Source organism: Aricia agestis, chromosome 9, assembly GCF_905147365.1.
Source record: "Aricia agestis chromosome 9, ilAriAges1.1, whole genome shotgun sequence".
Classification (NCBI taxonomy): domain Eukaryota; kingdom Metazoa; phylum Arthropoda; class Insecta; order Lepidoptera; family Lycaenidae; genus Aricia; species Aricia agestis.
Genome location: NC_056414.1, coordinates 3,198,445 through 3,220,203, shown reverse-complemented (window position 1 = coordinate 3,220,203; position 21,759 = coordinate 3,198,445). Strand labels below are relative to the sequence as shown.

The 21,759-nt window shown below is 38.7% G+C and overlaps 3 protein-coding genes across 4 annotated transcripts in view; 2 read left to right on the top strand and 1 right to left on the bottom strand.

Moving 5' to 3' along the window:
• Positions 1-5,814, top strand: part of LOC121730528 (protein bunched, class 2/F/G isoform-like) — a 182,784-nt gene extending 176,970 nt beyond the window's left edge. For both annotated transcript variants that reach the window (XM_042119616.1, XM_042119615.1), the window contains one exon: positions 4,465-5,814. In XM_042119616.1, the coding sequence (XP_041975550.1) occupies positions 4,465-4,677 (213 nt within the window). In that variant the 3' untranslated portion in view covers positions 4,678-5,814. The remainder of the gene's footprint in view (positions 1-4,464) is intronic.
• Positions 5,815-9,162: 3,348 nt separating this feature from the next.
• Positions 9,163-17,144, top strand: LOC121730590 (conserved oligomeric Golgi complex subunit 3). Its single transcript, XM_042119700.1, has 12 exons — positions 9,163-9,425; positions 9,725-9,907; positions 10,513-10,639; positions 10,932-11,080; positions 11,335-11,588; positions 12,456-12,647; positions 13,291-13,430; positions 13,999-14,156; positions 14,597-14,793; positions 15,275-15,722; positions 16,096-16,278; positions 16,762-17,144. Exons 1-12 carry the CDS (start codon positions 9,270-9,272, stop codon positions 17,020-17,022), a joined length of 2,448 nt encoding a protein of 815 aa, XP_041975634.1. The 5' UTR covers positions 9,163-9,269; the 3' UTR covers positions 17,023-17,144.
• A 1,925-nt stretch (positions 17,145-19,069) lies between these two features.
• On the bottom strand, positions 19,070-20,708 carry LOC121730412 (mitochondrial-processing peptidase subunit beta). The gene has a single exon (XM_042119437.1). It carries the CDS (start codon positions 20,630-20,632, stop codon positions 19,229-19,231), a length of 1,404 nt encoding a protein of 467 aa, XP_041975371.1. The 5' UTR covers positions 20,633-20,708; the 3' UTR covers positions 19,070-19,228.
• Between the last annotated feature and the right edge of the window lie 1,051 nt (positions 20,709-21,759).

Sequence of the window (21,759 nt, the reverse complement as noted above, 5' to 3'; positions counted from 1 at the left end):
TTTACACCAATGCAAAGATCTAGAAGTGACTAAGCAGTAGAGTTGTTTACATTAGCCAGCCTCATTTGCGGTGAGCAATGAACTTGTATTTACGATGTCATCAATGCCTTCAGCAATGCTCTCATCGGGTTCAACAATTCGCGCCGTATCACCAATGTGCAAATGACATCAACTTCTAGGTCAAGTATCAAGTGTGACCACATTTTACTTGTTTTTCTTTTCGTTATCTCCCGTTGATAACCTGTCTGCGTCAATTTATTATAATTTTTTTCGTAGACGATTAACGATTGTGTTTATACACAAAACTTGTTTTCAGCTGTGTTTTACAATGACTTAATCGTGAAATTTAAATTTATCTACTTTTGCAAAAATTTTACTTCGCATAAGGATTTTTTTTATTATAGTAGAACTGCTAAATTGAAAGTAATTGAGTAAAAGAATTTAAATTATTTCCAGTAATTCTGTTATTGTCAAACGATTATGCTCGGTGTGGTCATACAAAATTGGGTCATCAATATTAATAAATATGCCTGCAGCTGTGTACATATATTAAGTATTTAACTCGTGAACAAAAACTGGCTCCATATTATTGCGCCGACACGTTCTTGCAAAAACTTTACGTTTTAAGTTTTAACATATTTGGCGACATACATACAACAAATATTCTTTATGCTTGCACATATCTTCAAGATAAGATCATTGTTTATGTTTAGATTTTCATATTTGAATTTTGTATTATATTTTATGTATTCGTTCCTCACAAACACATGCGTTACTTGAAACTCGATGTACATATCCGTTTTGATTACAATAACATGTTTTGGGGGGATTAAAATTCAAACAGTGTATGTAAACAAAGGAGCTTGATTAATTGTGTCGTTAATAGTTAATAACACGCCAACCGGTTGCCGCGTGTTTTTATAATGGTCAGGCACAAAGCCGTAGCTTAAAATGGCGGTGACATCATCACCATCAAACCTTTAGTTGCCTCCATGATTCGGACTCTTGTTTACTTCTACGCTAACCTGTTATTCGTTTTATAATTTGAATTGCCAATAAGTTTTTTGTATCGTAAATACATTCAATTTAGATTCAGATATGGAATCGTTTCTACGCGGATATTTATTGTTCAAAGATTTATTGTTCACTCTCGTGATTCGAACTGATCATCTATCAAATACGGAAGTTGTATAATTTCTATATTATCTTAATAAAGCAACCTAAATTGATGCAAATACATAATTACATCGCCTCAGATGATTTTCATTGTCCCAATTGATAAAGCCGTCTGACAAGTTTGTAAGGCCCTTGCGGATTTTAAGCAATTACGTACGTACTTTATTTTCGATTGTAAAAAGTTCAGTGTACGTATAATGTGTGCGTTGCACTTGTTAATACCTTCTAGAATATCTCTTCCATCAATGAAATCATCTCCCTTATTTAACTCGACCCAATGACATTATTTTTTCACTCTTGCTGTTATCAGTTGAACCACTTTACGTGCAAACATGGGTTTAGTTTGCTAAGTTAATACTTGATACTGTTTTCATTGTAATTATTTTTCTTAGCACTTCTTTTGATAAGCGAAATTTGGCCTTGGTTTTTATTTGCTTTTCTGTGTTGCCACAGCGAGATGTTTCTCTACTCTTGATGTCGCTGATCTCATATTAATACGTACTTTCTTACTACAATTTTCATCTTTACTTTATTTGTCCTGTTAAATTCCGGAAGCTTTAACCAATTCAGTATCGTTAATGCTATTAGCTGTAATGAGTCTATTTGTAGTGTGCCAATCTTTTTAAGTTACGTAATGTGAACTAATGGAAACCAGAACAATCTGCAGGGTACTATGTACTCAGTGTGCCTTTAATTGAAGGTCGGAAGTCTTGTAAAAGTCATAGAGACTATTTTTAGCTCGCTCTAATTATACAACAAGCGCGTATTGCTCAAACCCATTTTTGTCCCCGTCTCTTTATCCCAGACGTTAGAATGTTTTGACTCATGCAACTCAGCTTTTTATGTCTCTATAACGAGTAGGCAGCGTTTGAAAAATAGTTCACAGCATATTTCTGCAATCATTTGTTTCTAATGCGTACGTGACATGGTGTTCTATATAAACATTGCTTGTAACGTTGTTCACTTCGAATATCCGCATTTTTCCTACGTATTATCATAAATAATCTATACTGCCGATGATTCTAATTGCCATTATCGTAATTGCATCATACCACGCTGGCTATTGACGCAATTTTGCTTACCTTATGTAGAGTTAATGCTTTAATGCTATTAAAACTATAAATAGTGTATTTAAACCGATAAATGGGTCATCCTTGATAATCCGGTTACTTAAAATATCATGGACTAAGTGACGTTAAAATCCTGGAACTTTACAACTTATTATTTTTAATCCTCTTCAGTTTTAAGAAGACTTCGAATTATGTTTTGTCGTCTACTGCATTGTTCTCTTGATCCTTTCAGTTTGCATTGCAAAATTTTCTTATTCACTTAGATACACATTTTACTTATAGATCTTGTCAATACAGTTTCCTAGTATGTCCACACTGCCTTTTTCTGTTTGTCAAGGCATGCGTTATAGCGCAGTCAACAGCGAACGTGAGGCGTGCCCGCGACGCATGCCCTCTGACCGTATCCAAAACTTCAAAAATGACAATATTGGCGTTGCGTTTCTTGACGCATTCAATTATTGAATGCGCCAATATAAAAGTTGATGATGAAAATTGAAGATGAAAGTGCCCAGTGTGGACATAGCCTATAGGTATTTATGTCAAAGTAATCTATATATTATGTAAATATTTTAATAACTATCATTTGCGCCTTGGAAAAAGTTGACCCAAAACATTAAAATGCGTAAGCGGATATTCCAGTAGAAAATTTGTGTACGAAAATAGTAAATAAATGTAAAATTTGCTCGAAATCAGTTGTTTTGGTCGTAAATAACGTTTCGATGATAATGAAGGTAAATAATGAACTCTATATCGTAATATTAAATGATATAAACATTAGCTTTGTTGATACCTACCGCGGCAACTTTGTTTGCCACCGTCCACATGCGGCTCGCGTGGCTGTGACGTGTCGCCGTTTTAAATGGGACGCCCGCGCCCGCAGACCATCAGTCGCCCGATAGGACGCGAAGGCATCACACGCCTATATCCTCCGCGATCTCATCAGTCGTATCCGTGCCACCGTTGGTGCACAACGTGTCGTCCGTGCTCCCTTATAAATATTAAATATGATCGACGTCGTCAAACCTAACGATGGTTGCCTCTACGAGATCAGACAGAAGGGACAAAAGGATCCCTGTTACGTGGTCGTGCCTAATCCAAAAGTACGTTTCTGTTTCTTTTTCGTTCCTAATTTTTTGTTTCTCTCCGAACCGGTTTCTATTTACGATTGGAGTGCGCGTTTGTTTTTTACTGCCGTCTTTATTTTTAGCATCGTTTTCGTTATTTTTAAAACCTATTGCGTCGTATACTCCCGCGTTTTTATCTTTATTCAAATCATTTCTAATAAAGGATTGAGGTGTAATATCATTAACAAATTAAATCTAAATTATTTATGTTTCCTGAAATAATCGATTTTAAAATGTAATGGATGGATTTTCAAACATTTTAAGGATTTTTAACACGCTTTTATAATATAAGCTTGGGTTCTATGTATGTAACGGAATCTTTGAGCACGATTTTTACCCATTTCTAGTAGTCTATTGAATTCGAAACTTTGCACACGTATTAAAAGAGCCAATAACAATTCAATAATTTGTTAAAATTTTTTGAAAAATAGAGAATAGGGATGATGACAAGGTCAAAGATTAGCGAATTTTGTTAATAAAATAAAGAAATCACGGTAAAAAATAAGTGTTCCCAAAATTTCAGCTTGATAGCATTTGTATTTTTTTTGTTATGCGCTTTTATAGTTGGATATTCAAGTCGATTTTTTTTTCAATTAAATTTCATAATATTTGTATACAAATTGATAACGTATGCAATTAAAAGCAACTTTTGTTATGAAACCACTTTCATAAACGCAATATTTAATATACCTGTCGAACAAAGTTGTCTCCCGATGCGTACAAACTACGAAAGACTGACGTCAGTCTTTCGTAGCACTTTGTATGGAGCGTTTCGGGCAGGTCTTTTTTATGAGATATTTGAATTGTCATATCTTGGTGAATTTTTAAGCTATCAGAGTCATTATTTCAACGATGTTTCTATTTTTTAAGTGTCCTTCAATTACCGATAAGAAAAAAAAATAGTCATCATGCCTATTCGAATAATTGTAATAAGTTATACCTTATAAGAGATGAAAATAAATAGAGCGTGTTTTTTTAGTTATATAATCTAGGTATTATTATTTGAGAAGCTAATTAAAATTAAAAAAAAATACTTTTTTTAAATTTCACGCCTTCGAAGAATTATGCTAATTTTATTGTTTCTTCTATTCCAGGATCTGGTTAAGAGCCACTTGATGTTCGCGGTGCGGGAGGAGGTGGAAGTGCTGAAGGAGCGCATCGCCGAACTGATGGAGAGGATTAACCAGCTCGAGGTGGAGAACAGCTACCTGCGCGCGCACGCCACGCAGGACACGCTCGCGCAGCTCCCGGCTGCCGGGGCCAAGCCCCCGCCGCAGCCGCAGGGCCCGCAGCCGCCCGTGTCATAGGGCGAAGCCCCCCGCCCTGACCTCACCTGCAGGCTCCGGCCTTCCCCCTCGGCGCGCCCTCCACGCGGGACAGGAGTTGTTATGGCTGTGCTATGTTAATACGTAGGTTAATGGCGCCGAGGGACGGACGCGGCGTTGGACCGTCGCGTCGCGCGGCAAAGCGCCCGGCGCGCCCCGAGCGCACCGCCCAGATATATATCTACTATCACGCTTTGAACATATACAAGTATATTTTTCTGTTATATATCTGTATAGAGTGCAGAATGTCTAGCCACGCTTTCGCTACACTCGCGAGTCCTAGGGTCTAGTTTAGTTCACCGCATCGCATACCCGTAACCCGCGTCACATATTCCACGTGAGATGTAATTTAAGTCGTGTGTTTGTAATTAATGTAATATGAAATAGATGAAATATCTCTACGCGTAGAACGATGACTGCTAATTTATTTTCTATTTTTTATATGTACGTAATTTAAGTTATTTCGGACGAGTTTTATCGTGTTCTCGGAGTGTTTCGTTCCTCGCGGACCGAAAGCAAGATCTGTGGATAGTTCCGTGTATAATTCTCCTTAGTTGTAACATATTATTATAGACGTAACAGATTTAATATAATCGTTCGGAGCGCGGTCGCGAGGGTGTAGTCTCGCTGGCTTTAGTGAATTCGCACGCTGAAACTGTAATTAAAGAAGCTATTTTTATTCCAACCCTATGATGTATCGATAAAGTTTATAGCAATTTAACATTGTATTTTTTTAATTGTTTAAATTGTTTGTATATAGTACAAGTAGTAGAGCGGAATGTAAATAGAGGATGAGATGGTTCATGGAGTGAGTCTATAGAGGGTTACGATGAGTTGCTGTACACTAGCTTCTTACTTTACCGAACAAAGTGAATGGGACCGTTTGGAAGCGATCGTTGCATTTGAAGAGATTATTGTGGATAGAGAGATAGAGAGAGTGAAGGCAGCGGATGTGACTATTTTCCTAGTTGTTAGTATTTTGTACGCTGTAACGTATCTGTATAAATATCCTCCAATTATAGTTTATTCTGAAGTGTAAATATAATGTAAACAGAATGTCCATTATAGCTTATGTTGACCAGATTGTTCCTCGTACCCAATAAATGCAAAATTACTCTATTTTTGTTTTTTTTTTGATGACTCCTATAATCTTAATCTAAACACCTAATTAGCCTTCAGCCTGAGGCCATGAGCCATCACAAATTGCTAACGTGTACGCTGCATTGTCAGAAAGACGTCTTCGATGGTAGAGCTGACAAAGTGACAGATTGACAAAGGAAATAATATATACATAATACCATAATACCATTATACCAGTTGGTCTATTAAATCTGCCAGACTGTCTATTCTTTCGCATTTCTACTCTGGCCATGCTAAGCATACTGAATCTAAAGTAAAAACCTTACCGTTATATTAGTAGCCCGAGGTGGACTGTCTACAACTCTACACATAAGATGATTAACTGCCACGCTCTGTCAAACTCTTCATTAAATATTGTTGAAGTTTAATGATAATTAAATATCTCTGAGTGTGGCAGTAAGAGAAGTAAGTATATAATAATAAACAAATCTATACATCTGTGCTCTATGTAGAGGCTAAAGGATCTAGTGAGCCGTAAATAAGACTAGCTACGTTTCCATAAAGTAAGTATTTGATAAATTGGTAAAAATATAGTTTGGTTTGGTTTGGTAGTTGATGATGGTGATTTTATGGTTTTTCATTTTTCTTATAATTGTAATTGTATTGCCAATAATTTATTAATAAGGAAACCATATCCTCTCAGTGGCTAAAATACTACATAATATGCCACTTGGTTAACTTGTAAATAAAAATAAGTAGAAATATAAGCAAGAGAACTAAAGCACCATCTATCCATACTATACAGGGTGTAACAAAAGTAAGTGATAACTGATAAATACTTTAGTTAACTTTAGGGTCTATATAGAGCTCGCAGGGCTCGCATTTTTCGCAATAGGTAATAATATGTTGGTAAGCGATAAGGTGCTAACTGCTAAAAGTGCTAAATGCTCATAAACACAATGCAAACGATTTCCCACAGCATCAAGGGCATAATGCCATTGTATACAGTTAGCTGACTACGAAAATTGCTTCAAATGTCAAATTGTCAAGGGGCAACCAATGGGTACCATCGAGGAAATTGATTTATAGGCAGTTGGCAGACCCACGTCATTTGGTCGGATCATGTAAATTCATGGTAAATTCAATGTTAATTGAGATCTGTCTGCTAGGTTTCACATAACGCGAGCAAATTACGTAGATCGCCATCTGTCTATGTATCAACTAACATTTTCTCTGAAAGTATCTATTGATTCTTGACTCTTGACACCTCAATCCTCATTTGAGGTCGGTAGCGCTACATGGTACAATAATGTTCAACCATATCCCCAATAGTGCATGGCAAATGTCCAAGTCCATCAAGTACTTACCACAGGGCCAGACTAACGTGGTGTGAAGCGTCCATAGATATTATTATTATTATGTTTGTGTAAGGTATTCCTTGCTCACGGGCAATTAAATCCCGGACCTTTGGAAGGCATGCGTGGGGCCGAAGCCAACACGTAGAGGCCCGTTACACAGTTTTAATCTAAATGTTATGTGACACTGGCCGGCGACTCTCCCTGTCCGCACTATGGGAGTACAACCAAGGAGAGCCAGCGGCCAGTGTAGGACTATTACAGGGAATGGATATTAGAAATGATACCGGGCTATGGGGTGAGGTGCTAGTGGACTGGGTAACTGGAACTATGGAAGGACTATGGCGTCTGCCGATACAACGTGGAAACATGTATCATAAAGTTGGCAGACGGTGACTCGCCAACTCTTTGAATGGGCCCCTCAAAATGGTCGCACGCACGGTGCACCGAGGCGGCAACATTGACAGAGCGGCTTGAGGCAGGAGAGGTGTCGCTGGACTTTAAACGCCGATCATTTGCACCCTCAGAGGGTCCCATCTCGTCGCCCACTCGCCACTTACGCTTCACATCCTTCCTCCGAGCCGAAGCTCTTGCGACTCCACTCTGACCGGCCGGTTAAGGCAAGGCAGAGGTAGGGCCTGATTCTCCGTCAGTGTTCACTCCGGCCGGCCGGTGAAGGCAAGCCGGAGATGGAGAACAGAGGCTTCCCTGGGAGCACTCGGGTTCGTGAGGTCGCTACTCCCCAACAGCTCGCCACAAGCTGCCCTGCGGGCTTATTATTATTATTATTATATTATAAATGTCGTATAAACAGAATAATATTTTAAACTAGCTGTCCCGGTGAACTTCGTGTCACTTTAAAACCTTCCCTGGACTTCTACGAATATTTTAAGACTAAAATCAGCCCAATCCGTTCAGCCGTTTTCGAGTTTTAGCGCGACTAACACATTTGAAAATCATTTTTTATATATAAGATTATGATCCGTACTTTTGTCGAGTAGTGTTAGCAATATGGTCTTGCGACTTGCACTGCAGTCTACAGCAAGTATGTCTATGGGCTTTACCTATGGGCTTATGGCATAGTTTCGTTCTTTTTATTTTCCATTGTATGTCCATAAAAAGACTAGCAAGTTCTGACTGTGATGACGCACTGATAGCAGAGGATGCCATAATGTTCCTAGTTCCTGCAGTGAGTAATGCGATTGGTGCTAATCAGAATGACGTTTCAAGGACGACCCACAACAAAGCAGCTCATTATACAGTATAGGTAGTTAGTAGTAGGCTTCAGACTTCAGAGTAAGTATGCTAGCAGGAAAAACGTGTTAGTTGGGGAGGGGAAGAGGGGATTTCGGGATAAGCTCGAGCGTGTCAGATTAAGCTTGTAAGTTGTATAGGCTTCCGGTATGTGTCTAGTTATCATGGTATAGAAATCAGATTTCTCACGTGGTGGGTATTTTTTTTTAAATATTGAAATGACATCGTATCTGTCAGATTAAGATAGGGGATGTTTAGTATACCCCAAAGAAGCTTCCATATAAAGCACTGACGATTCAAAGGTCAGGTAAGCCTGTAGGGGCATTTTAAAATAATAATTTAAAATATAAAAAAATAAAGCTAAAAAGCTAATAAATCAAAATTAATAAAAAAAAAAGGTTCATATTTTCCTATCTTCGCAGATATTTTATTTTGCACTAAACTAAATGATTTAGTCCTTGTGGTCTAAAATATATTTATAATTTACCTAAATAACCAATTTTCTAAATATATTTTAAAAGAGCCCATAAAATTTACTTAAATAAATAATAATTCAATACATTAAACAACGTAATGTTAACAATACTGTTATATTTACCTGCAGCTTAGCTTAGCTCAGCTTAGCTTAGGCTTGAAGCAGTAACGTTACGAAAAAATAACGATATTAATTGAAGCCCCCGTGACTACGGACTTGGTTAATACATTTGCCCTCAGCACCCAAAGTTTAAAAAGATAGAATGTCAACTGTCAATTGAAATGACGATTGACATGCGATTGACGCATGACATTGACATTTCGTAAGCAACGTAAACATTTGCCGTAAAGTTTGGTACCTATTTGGATATTTTTAAAATGCTGATTGCTGCGAATATAAACTATTAAAATATGGATAACTTAAGCTTAAAAGAAATTCAAAGCAAACTACTACTATGGGAGGCCGCCGAAAATCCTCTGGCGCCGCTGACATCCTCTCAACGTGAAGCGATACTAGACTTGGAATCTATATCACACGAAGAGGATTATCCGTCGAAATCTGAGGAAGTAAGTTCCAAAATTATTGCTTAAATAATCAAAAGCAGCAAACTTGAATGTTATTTAATGTGTACTACAGAAAATCAACAAAAGAAATGCTGATTTACATTAATTAAACCAGCATGATTTGCGGACGCTAGAATTCTGGCGGTGGGCGACGTATTAACACTGTATTTAATGTTAGCATTCCCAGCATCCAAGTACTGTATGTAAATATGTAATATTATGTATTACACCAATCTAGCAACCAGTACTAATGTAAATGAAATACTTACAAACTTCTAAAGTCAAAACTCAAATATTTTCAGGAATCACAACACTATGACAATGATTCTACAGACAATATTCCAGAAATTAACACAACCTATGACTTTCTTAATTGGTATGAGAATTTGAATGAAACAAATCTAAAAACACTTGATGCTCCATATGAAGACTATTACAAGCAGTTGGAAGCCAGAAGAGATGAGTGTATATCACTCAATAATCAAGTATGTTATAAACTTTATAATAATTAACACTATTCAATTATTATTTATTTTATTTATTTAAATCAGGCTACGTAGGCCCATACAATATATACCTTAATGACTAACATACATAAACATTATATAAACTTAACAACTACACATTATCACGAATTAACGGCGACGTGACGCACGCTTTATTCCGGAGTCTCCCCTGGAACCTTCGGTAAACCACATCAGTTGGCCAGAATTCCTCCGCTTCAAAGGTCGGGAGAAGATGCGTCGGTACTCTCAGCACAAAGGAACTGAAGTTGACCTATTTAGCATTACCACACAACAGAAGCATAATTTAGTCATTAACTACATGTTGGGTTTTAAATATGTTTTGTTTCCATTAATTTACATCATTGTTTAACTGGTCTTCTTTGAATGATATAAGTATGAATAAAGTTTTCCTCTACTTACCAAATGAAAAGAATTTAATCTATGAGAAAAAATGTATTTTAAATGACTGATGATGCAATCTGAAAAAATCAAATCCAATGCATTCTAAACTAAATACCACATTACAATTTCGGTTTATGGTTACAATATGCATCCTTTAATTGGATTTGCTCATAATGTTTTAGATAGCGGCCACAATGTCTGATCTGGACAAGCTGTCGGAGGAGTACAAGTTTGTGTCCAACAAAACAAATGCCCTCCACACCATGAGTGAACAGCTGCTAGCTGATCAGACTAAACTGTCAGAGATTGGTATGTTAACTGTCATAAGTAAAGTATTACTTACTTGATGCAGCAACACAAATAGAGTCTTAGCGTCCCTCAAAAGTGCATTCCATTTCTTCTGACCCTGTGCTATGTTATGACAGGTTTCTGCACTCAACCTCAACATGTCTGAAGCTGAGATCATTATTTACTGTACTTTAAGTCAACATTATATAATTTATTAGTATTGTCTGCTACTTATTTGTACCTCTACCAATTTAATGTCTATCTCTGTTTTAACAGTGATTTTAATCATAATCTTTTTGAATGATCTTTCCAGGGGATGACATAAAACAGAAACTACATTATTTCACTCAAGTGGAGCATTTATCACAGAGACTGAACAGTCCCACCATGTCGGTCAACAGTGAATCATTCTTTGTAGTTTTGGCCAAGATTGATGAGTGCTTGGAGTACATGAAGGCCAATGTAAGTATATTTTATTGACTATGACCTGTAGACTGAGTAATGTGCGTTTCTTACGCCGGTTCTTCTTGCCGGTTAAGTTCCCAAACCAGCAGTAGCCATTGTAGACTTTCCAGTAGGAGTTACTTTGTGATCTATTGGCTATTCGGTCGTCATTGGTGTTGTTTTTTTAAAAATTAAAATTTATGAATGTGGTTTGTTACCTTATCTTAATGTTGAGTCATTTTCTTACCATAATTTTTCATCTTATTTTACAGACAACTTTCAAGGAATCGCACACTTATTTAGTAAAATATAGACATCTTCAAAGCCGAGCTATATCGCTCATCAAGGCATATGTTATACATGTACTGAACAATGCAACAGAACAGGTTTTGACGCCTGATGAACCTACAGAAAGAGAGACGGCGGATGCCGCATATGCGGTGTATTTTGGCAAGTTTCAAGCTGCAGCACCGAAATTAAAATATGTTATTAGTGAAATTGAGAAGAGAGCCGATAACAGCGAAGAGTGAGTATTATATTGAAATGACTTATGTATCTATGGACGCTTCACACCACGTCAGTCTGGCCCCGTGCTAAGTACCTGAAGGACTTGTGTTACAGGTACCAGACAACGGAAATATATTTAATACTTTTATACTATACATATATTTAAGATTTTTATTATATCATACACATATTTAATACACATCCAGACCCGGGAACATTGAAAACTTTTTGTTCCGTCGGCGGGATTCGAACCCGCGACCCCCGGCTAGAGCTACCAACGCGCTCACCACTGAGCCACAGAGGTCGTCATGTATCTTTGAAAGCTGTTTATATTTTGGTAATGTATAACCAAAAAAGCTTTACAAATGTATTTTAATTACTAGGCACTCAGCGCTGCTCTTAACTCTATATTTGGCACAGATATAGAGCAGACCACATAGAAGGACATAGGAATTTTTTTTTGTGGAAAAATGTACGGTTTCCCGAAATTAGTATTTCGTGAAAATTTATTTAGGCTTAAGTTTTTGTTAATGTTAATGTGTCTATTAACTCTTTTTAGTAAAAGATGGACCCCGAGCGCGTTTCTTACGCCGGTTCTTCCCGCCGGGTTAGTTCCCGAACCGGTGGTAGGCCTCATGTAGACGTTCTAAAAGTGTTAACTTTGTTAACCTATTTAGAAATAAATATTTTGATTTTGAACAACACACAGTAATTAAGGAACGGTTACATGCTACAGTATATGTAGTAAAATAATAAGTATGCTATCCACAACTTATCTGACAGATACTCCATACTCTATCTGTCAGATAAGATGCGGATAGCCTAATTCGACATTTATCAGGAAGTGGTGAAACTGGCTCTAAATAAATTTCCATCGTATTAACAGATACGCGGCCCTGCTATCCGACCTGTGTACGGAGTACGCTAACCGCCGGCGGCGTCTGTCCGTCTCCCGTACACCCTCACACCGCGAGCACGCGGCCCAGCTCCGAGCCGCATGCTCCGCGCTGGCTCTGGCTGTGCGCGATGAGTGCGCGCTGTACGAGCACTTCTTTAGCAGGCCCTCGACGGCGTTAGAGTGAGTACAACCCAGCGTTGCCAGATTTTTTTTGTGCTAAGTCGGGACTTTGTAACTTTTTGAGTGAAAAAGCGGGATTCTTCAGTCAAAAGCGGAACAAAGTAAAAAAAAACCGGCCAAGTGTGTTTCGGTCCACGCGCAATATAGGGTTCCGACTTCCGTCGGTAGTACCGCTTGTTTTTTTTAATTATTGTATGGTCAATGAATGCACATTTATAACATTTAACGTGTTTTACACTACTAACAACATCGCGCGGGACATTTGATTTTGATGAAAAAATCGGGACGTCCCGCCAGAAACGGGACGCTGGTACAACCTGTCATTACTGGGACTTTGATGATGTAAATGTCAGACGAATCACAAATATTTTTATTCAATTGCAAAGTAACGATATATCGTAGTTCTGCTCATGGAGTGTAAATAATGTAACAGTGTCTTCTATAAGGACTTTACCATACTGCTACATATATTATTGGCCAGTCATTTTGATGAGGGACTTCAAAATGTAATATAAATGGTAAGAGAAGCCAATAAAAATTGAGATATACAGACTGCAATTCAATGTGTGTTATACTCAAGTCGTTGCTATTACAATACTGTGATGTTATATCTCAAGCTAGAAATCTCTCTTTTAACTTACAGCGAGTACCTCCACTCCCTCTGCAACGGTCTGTACGAGGGCATGCGGCCAGCCATCATCCACGTGAACCACCTGGAGACGCTGGCGGAGCTGTGCGTCATACTGCGCGTCGAGGTCATCGAGGAGCAGGTCAACTCGGACCGTGAGTATCTCTGTTACAGCTGGGACCTGCACTCTCTGAACGACGGTACGAGTATTGTATAAGTGTAGTCAGTAGTAGTGTATAATTTGTGTCCAGCATTAAACATAGTGGTCACCATTGTTGTCACAAGGGGCGCTGTTTCCTGCCCTTCAAATTGTAGTTAGCGATACCTGTAACAGCACTGGCAGTCAGACCAAAATAAATATGGCCTCAGTGTTAGTGAACGGTGAAATCTGTCACACAAACGTTTAGTGTTAGCGTGTTAGTATTAGGCGCACAGAAATTATTCAAGATAGAAAAGCAACGCGCGTGCGTTGCTAAGGAATAGCTCACACACACAGAAACAAATAACTTACCCGTGGAAAGAAATACCTCCTTTTGACCGATTCACTTTCGTACTTCTGTTTTTACAATTCGACACTCAATGAGGCATTTTTGCACAACCGCTCCGGTGTAATCAAGTTGAGACTGATGCTGCGAGTGTCCATGGGCGACGGAAGTTGCTTCCCTCAGGTGACCCGCTTGCTCGTTTGCCCCTTATTACATTAAAAAAAACCCCTCTTTCCAGCAACTCTAGCGCCACTCGGTGCGGCGGCGCGCGCCTTACTACAAGACGCACAGGAACGGCTCGTGTTCCGAGCGCACGTGCAGCTGCGGGCTGACGTGTTACACTATCGCCCGGCGCCCGGTGATCTCGCTTATCCTGATAAACTGATGATGATGGAGGTCAGTTTACAGTGGTTATTAATTATTTCATTGTGGCGGTACCCTCAATTAGCCTAACAATCCTGCATCGCGCTATCGAAGTTTCTGAGAACGGCAAGGTATATACAACATCTGAAATGACGTCATGACGGGGCTTCGGCCTGACCGAGCATGCTTTCTCGCTCGGTCGGAAGATCTTCCTTTTCGGCCGCCATTCACATCGTTAAAACATTTATTTTGTATGGGTAATACTTACCTATTACCAGATGTTGTGGTCAAAAGCTTTTCATGTCTGGTCGAAAGAGTTTGGAGATAAGAATAAAAAAATCAAAATTATTATTTTCAAGTCAACAATTACAGAACTAACATAAAAATGTTTGTGTCAACATCATGTTTTGTGCCTTGGACTGATAGTATAAAACTAAAGCAATTAGTCAAACCAACCCTATTATACGTTCCAGCAAATCGCCCTATCCCTCCAAGAACAAACCCTTAAACGCAGCGACAGCCGCAACTCCATGGTGTCGGACATTTCCGCGACGTCGCAGGAGGTCGCCAACATTAACATTGAAGCACAGAGGCGGCCGCAGGCGTCGCCGGCTGATCTACATGGTATGTGGTACCCGGGGGTTAGGAGGACGCTCGCTGCACTGTCCAGGTAATTCCATACTAATATTATAAATGCGTGTGTGTCTGTCTGTTACCTCTACACGCCCATACAGCTGAACCGATTTTGCTAAAATTTGGTATGAAGATACTTTGAGTCCCGGGAAAGGACATAGCAACATTATTTGCGATGAATCGAAACGATCGATGGCAAATGAGTGGAGTATGCATTGTTATTTGACCGGTGAGACAGCATAGTCAGTTAACTTTTTTGCCATATGTGGTGTTGGTGTGGAATCGCTTATAAGTTATAAGTGATTCCTGAACTTTTTTGCGATTTATAGTGGCACTCAAAGACATATAATTATTACTTAATTTTAAATAAAAAGAAGATTTTGACATAAGCTTCATATATTTTCTGTCTTACTCTTCTAAATTACCATACCCAGGTATTAGGTATTTATTGCACACATTTCATACAAATCGAAAGAAAATGCTACTTATTCTAATGCATATAAAATTTCTACTTACAGATTATACAGGTGCCTAGAGAAGAGAGTTTTCCAAGGACTAGCTCAAGAAGCAATATCTATATGCGTTCAAAGCGTAGACAACGCGGCCAAGCAAATATCAGCAACAAAAACTAACATAGACGGCGAATTATTTGAGATCAAACATTTGTTGATATTGAGAGAGCAAATAGCTCCTTTCCAAGTTGATTTTGTGGTAAAAGAAACTACGCTTGATTTCAGTAATATGAAGAATGCTGCGTACGGTTTGATTCAAAGACCGAGACAGATTTTCTCGCTGAATAGCAATAATGCACTGCTTGAGTTTCTTCTAGAAGGCACGCCTATGGTCAGAGAACATTTGTTGGATTCAAGAAAAGAGGTGGATAGACAACTGAAGGGATGCTGCGAGAGTTTCATCAAACATTGCACGGACATTCTGGTTGGTCCGTTGATCGAGTTTATGGAAAAGGTATGTTGTTTTTTATATAAAAATGTGACATGTCGAATGAGACAAAAAATTAATTAATGTCATCTGTAATCTTTATAGGTAAGCATTATTTTTTATGATTTACGGCCATATTTTAATATAAAGTCTTCTCTTCATTGCGCCGTTATGGATTACCAAGATTGCATGCGTGATGAATAATTATGCCCCTCTCCACGTTCGTAATTGCTTGTTTGGTCTATGAGGTAACATAGAAAAGTTGAGTTGGAATTCGTTGGTTCCGCAGCCAATAATGACAAAAGGCAGAACAACTTATTTTTCATACTACTCAATTTTCTATTACTATTCAATGCCTTCGTAAGTGTAAGGATTAAAAAGTAATAACTAATATTTCCAGATTAACACTGTACCTCCCGGCGCCCAACTGCGATCCCAGCAGTGGGCAACGCCAGAACAATTGGCCGTTGTTGTGAAAGAAGCCCAGAAACGGATCAAAAGCAACCTCGCACCGCTACAACGGTCCATGCAGTTGTATCTGTCTAACAAGGAAACTGAGTTCATACTCTTCAGGCCTATTAGGGTGTGTATCATAAAATATTATCATACTAGTGTTTTGTTAAATAGGCCCAATATATAGGCCTATTTAACAATCTTGTAACAAGTGTCTTTTTTTTTTGCATTCCTTGGGTACCATTCGGTTAGGTCTTTCGTCCACACAGGACTATGTGGCATAATCTGGAGGAGGCCTATGTCTTAAGACAACCAACAACGAAATATAGTTTAATTTATAAAATATGTAAAATATTTGTTGTGATTCTTGTGAATAAAGGCTTATCTTATCTTATCTAAATAAGCAAATTGCATAGCGTTTTTGCTTTTTATTGACACTCTTAATATTATTGAATTAAATTACAATTTGTGTGGAATTTAATATTTATCAACGATAGTAACTAATTTGACGCGATACAGATTTTAGTTAACGTCGCGTGCTTACTCTGAAAAGCAACAAAAACTTACACTCTGACCTCTAGTTTAGTCTATTTAATATTCCTATATTTTTCAGAACAACGTCGTCGGTTACTTCGGTCAAGTAAGTCAGCTGCTAACGAATCCGAATCACGCATACTCGTACGAGGACGGTCTACTCGTAGCGTGCCCTACTCCGGAGCAAGTGGCCGTGTTCCTCTCATCCGCGAGTCTGATCAGCCATAACGAGACTGTCCTGCCATATGGGAAGAAGAAACAGGCGGCGGTACGGAAACCCAGTGTTACCAGCGTACCTGAGAACACCGAGGAGAAACAAAATGAAGAGACGAATAAATAAAGAGAACTAGCGCCACAAACATTTATCGTGCTATCGAAGTTTCCAAAGTGCGTCGGTACGCGACAACGGAAATAGGTATGGAGATACTTTGAGTCCCGGCAAAGGACATAGGATTCTTTTCATCCCGGAAAAATGTACGTTTCCCGCGCGAAAAATGAATTTTGGCGCAACGGAGTTGCGGGCGTCATCTAGTTATATTAAATAAGTAACAACTATTACGAAACATTGTTATCTTTTATATTATTTATTGTTCAACGAATATTGTAATCAAAATAAATAAATAACATATAAGGATTTTGCATTTTAATAATTTAATTAGATAATTTTAAGTAAATAGATTCCTTATATTGTATTACTAATTGCACATCATTCTCCTCCAAATTCTTCTCTGTAAATCGATCGAAAAAAAATATTATAAAACATGATTGCTCTTATTTTTAGCAAGTTTTTATACTTACTTAAATAAAGTGACCTACAAAATAGTAATGTAATAAGAATAATAATTTTAGTTTTAACTATGTTTTAACTTTATTAGTCACTTTGTGAAAATCGAGTATCATAGACATAAGAACTTGAATTTCCAGATGTCATTTTTTTGGGCTGAAAAATGGTCTCCTAGTTGTTATTACATAATAAAATGTAAAAAGACGCAGCTACGTGTAATAATAAGGGAGTAATAATTTTTTAAAGAAATTTTAGTATGGAGCCGACATGAAAAATGAGCATAATATCTCTGGAATCGCATGGTTGGCCGTTATATCCTCACACACTATTATAGTACTAATTATTACTCACATTTTGGCATATTTTGTATTACGGCACCATTTGTACTTCTTTTTGGTTAATTAAAAACTGTCCATTGGTACTTTATTTTGGTTAATTAAAAACTTAATTCAAATAGAAAGAAGAAAGAAATTATTATGGTGATATAATGTATCAAGCCTCTCTTTTTCCAGTGTCCCCAGTTACAATTTATAACTTCCAACTGAATTAATAATAATAATTAATTTAAATTGTCTGGAACTACTTGACATATTCTATTGTTTTTTTGTTAAATGATCCGTGTTCTTTACTTTCATAAAAAAATTGTAACTCCCTTATCATTACACGTAGCTGCGTCTTTTTTACATTTTATTATGTAATAACAACTAGGAGACCATATTTCAGCCCAAAAAAATGACATCTGGAAATTCAAGTTCTTATGTCTATGATACTCGATTTTCGATCCACTGTGCACCGCGCGTCCGTCGGCGGAAAGTGCTCGCGGCACCTCGCGACGCCTCGAGGCGCCTCGCGACGACGCGCGCGGTCGCGGGAAGCCGCGAGCTCTTTCCGCCGACGGTCGCGCGGTGCCTCGAGCCCTTTTGAAGTTTTCAAGCGATACTAGTAGTTATAAATACTTATAACTACTAGTAAAGTTTAAAATTATTTCACACTAAAGGTGCTCTTCGCGACGCTGCCGATCCGGTGTGAATTGGGCCTAATACTTTGTTTTAGCTTCGTGGCCGTAGCTACCTCCTAGCGCCATCTAGTAGACGGTAGAAGTATACTGTATAAGTATAGGCTTGCAATTCTTGGATCTGATGAATTGGGGGCTAAAGAACGCTTACTTATATTTTTACTCAATCCGAATATTTTGAAAAAATATCTCGAAGTCGCCTGGTCGTCGTGGGTGCGACTGCGGATTATTTCAAAATAAATTTTATTTATAACGCCTATTGCCATCTAGTGAACGGTTATAAAAGTCTTTAGCAATTAATCTTTGCATTACTATCATCATTCATCAGCTAATTTATTAATAATATTATCTTAGTCCCTAATCCTTTAGTGATCTAAGCCCTAATCCCTATAAACTTGGTATACTGTTAATGAAAGTTTGTTAGCTTAGTTCCTAAATATTTGAAGTTAATGTTACTACTTCAGCGTTTTTCTAACATAAACCTGGGCAACTAAGTGCGAGGTTGCATTATTATGTATTTATTATGGGTTAAAGAAAACTGACTTTCATACATTTTAAGTGAAATAGTAGGACAATAAAAGATAGTTATAATTTTGTTATATTTATTATTTACAGAGAATATTGTTACTTTAATAAATACATACACAAAAGACACTGTGTTTTACTCAATAAAACGACATACTTTCGAAAAAACCTTTTAATGTACTTAATATGATATTTTACTAATTAAATAACTATTATACTCGATTAGACTCGGAGCCAGTACATGTTGGCGCGAATTCTAGAGTAGTCTGGGAGACCTTCGGTCGGACCAACAGCAGCTACAGCGGGACACTTGTCAAACAGGTACTTGTAGCAGACATCACGGACATTCTGGACGCTAACAGCATCAATTCTAGCGTCTAACTCATGGAGGGGGATGCGGCGGTTGTAGCACAGGATTTGGCGACCAATGTCCTCACACACAGGGGTGGTTCCGTCCAATTGAAGGAGCATGTTTGTCTTCAATAAGTTCTTAGCCCGCTCGACTTCACCTTCTGTGACGGTGGTGCACAGTTTCATCCATTCCTTCTGGAGACAGTACATGAAGTCATCCAGCTGCAACGGCTCAGCCACAAAGTAGATGCCCCACAGTCCTGTGTCCTTGTAGCAGGTGTTGAAGGACTGGAAGCTGTGGCAGAGGTTCTCCACGGCGGATGCCCGGGCCAGGTAGGATGCATTGTTAGCGCCGCCACCCTGGGAGCGGTCCCAAGCACCGACAAGAGTGTTGGCTACCATCAATGGAATATTGTCGGCATCCGTCCACCCTGCACCTTCTACGGCAATGGCTACATGAGCGAGGGGCATTGAGTCATCTCTTACTCGGATTTCTGAGCCGGTGTATCTGCAAGGTGCAATTTCGGGTACATCGTATGTCGTGTTCTTTAAGCCACCCAGGTGCTTGTTGGCCAGGTCAACTAATTTTCCGTGTTCAATGCCACCAGCCCCGGACAGGACAATACGGGCAGGTTGGTAGTGGGTCTTGATGTACTGTTGGAGATCGGCTTTGGAGATCTTCTTGATGTTCTTAGTAGGTCCCAGGATTGTCTGGCCCAAGGGCGTGCCCTGGAAGGCGGTGGCGTGTAAGTGATCGAATACAACCTCCTGCAGGTTGCTCTCGACGTCCTGCATCTCGCGCAGGATGACGCCGCGCTCTCGTTCGATTTCGGGTTCAGCGAGTGACGAGTTTTGGATGATGTCGGCAAGGATTTCGACGGCAAACGGAACGTCGTTGGCGAGGCATTTAGCGTAGAACACGGTCTGCTCCCGCGACGTGTAAGCGTTTAAATGAGCTCCCATGTTTTCGACGAGGAGTTCCAAGTCCGTCTGGGACCTTTTGCTCGTGCCTTTGAAAGCCATGTGTTCCAGGAAGTGGGCGACTCCATTGTTTTTGGAGTTTTCGTACCTGGATCCGGCATCGATCCAGAGGCCTACAGTCGCGGTTGGTGCACCACAATCTTCGGACGCAACGCGGATCCCGTTGTCGAGGACTGTGAGTTGTGTCGGGGGTACGTTCACGAGGGCCTGCTTCTTGCTCGCGGCTGTGGCTAGTGCTCGAACATTATTATTCGGCTTTGAAGCCAATCTCAATACCGTCGCTACCTTCAACATTTTCTTTTCCTTGCACCAAAATTTTACTCGCTGATTTACGTAATGTTGCAAAATGAATGACAAATTGTCAAAAGGCAAACGTCAAATTTTAGAAAAGTCAATTCGTTGCGAGGGTTGTGCTTTTCTTTATTCGATTTAAAACGTAGTGATTATATTCTCTTTGATTCGATTCACCGAAAAATCATTAATGGTTTTTTTTTTTTTTTTTTTTTTTTCATATAATGGCACTTCGGCTATAACCATGGCCAGTGTCGAGTATAATATTATGGCGGGAAAACAATATTCTTTAATACAATTTTTTATATATTTATATATTATATTATCGTCAGGTCAGTCAGGTCCAAAGTCTAGTCAAAGTCTAAGTATAAAGTCAATACAGTCAAGAAGTCAAGTCAGTCGATTCAGTAAAGTGGTAGGACGCTTTACTGAAACTTTTGATGGAGTTTTAGAGGGAACACAAAAGAGCACGTTTCTGGTTACTACATCACTCTCCCACACTTGTGCACGATAACGAATATTTAATGGTTAATATCCTACCAATATTACACATTAAAAACCCAGATAACACAATTTTAGGAAAATAATATAAAAACACAACATCACTCTTTCACATTCTCCCAAAAAACCACCTATTAATGGCTCCTTTGTGAGTTGCCAGTATCTTAGCAGACTTTTTAGCCTTTTTATGCATCTGTCAAGAGTCAAGACCACGTCAAGACAATGAAGACAATGACCAATGACGACAATATGTCAAATTGAAGAAGGGACAGTATTAATTAAACAAAACAATACTATCAAAACATGAGAAATGGCTTCGGCCTGATGAAAAAACTTATTATTCATATTATTTATATCAAAGAATTGGCTTCGGCCTGATGAAAACTCTATTTCAGATGGTTAATATAAAAGAATTGGCTTCGGCCTTCACTATCATTCATTAAATAGAGAAAACATAGAAATGGCTGTATGGGCAACGCTCCCTTTGCCTGTCCCGACCGAGACGAATTAACAAAAAAAAAAAAGTCGATTCACCATTGTATTGTATTGATTTGAACGAATTGAACCTCAGTCAAATAATCGAGTAAAACTCAAAAGTCACGTATATATACGGCGGACGGCAGTACGTC

Coding starts and splice junctions, on each gene's coding strand:
- LOC121730590 (XM_042119700.1), top strand. CDS start 9,270: ATGGATAACTTAAGCTTAAAAGAAATTCAAAGCAAACTACTACTATGG. Junction 14,157..14,596: donor ATAAACTGATGATGATGGAG/GTCAGTTTACAG, acceptor TATACGTTCCAG/CAAATCGCCCTATCCCTCCA. Junction 14,794..15,274: donor ACGCTCGCTGCACTGTCCAG/GTAATTCCATAC, acceptor TTCTACTTACAG/ATTATACAGGTGCCTAGAGA.
- LOC121730412 (XM_042119437.1), bottom strand. CDS start 20,632: ATGTTGAAGGTAGCGACGGTATTGAGATTGGCTTCAAAGCCGAATAAT.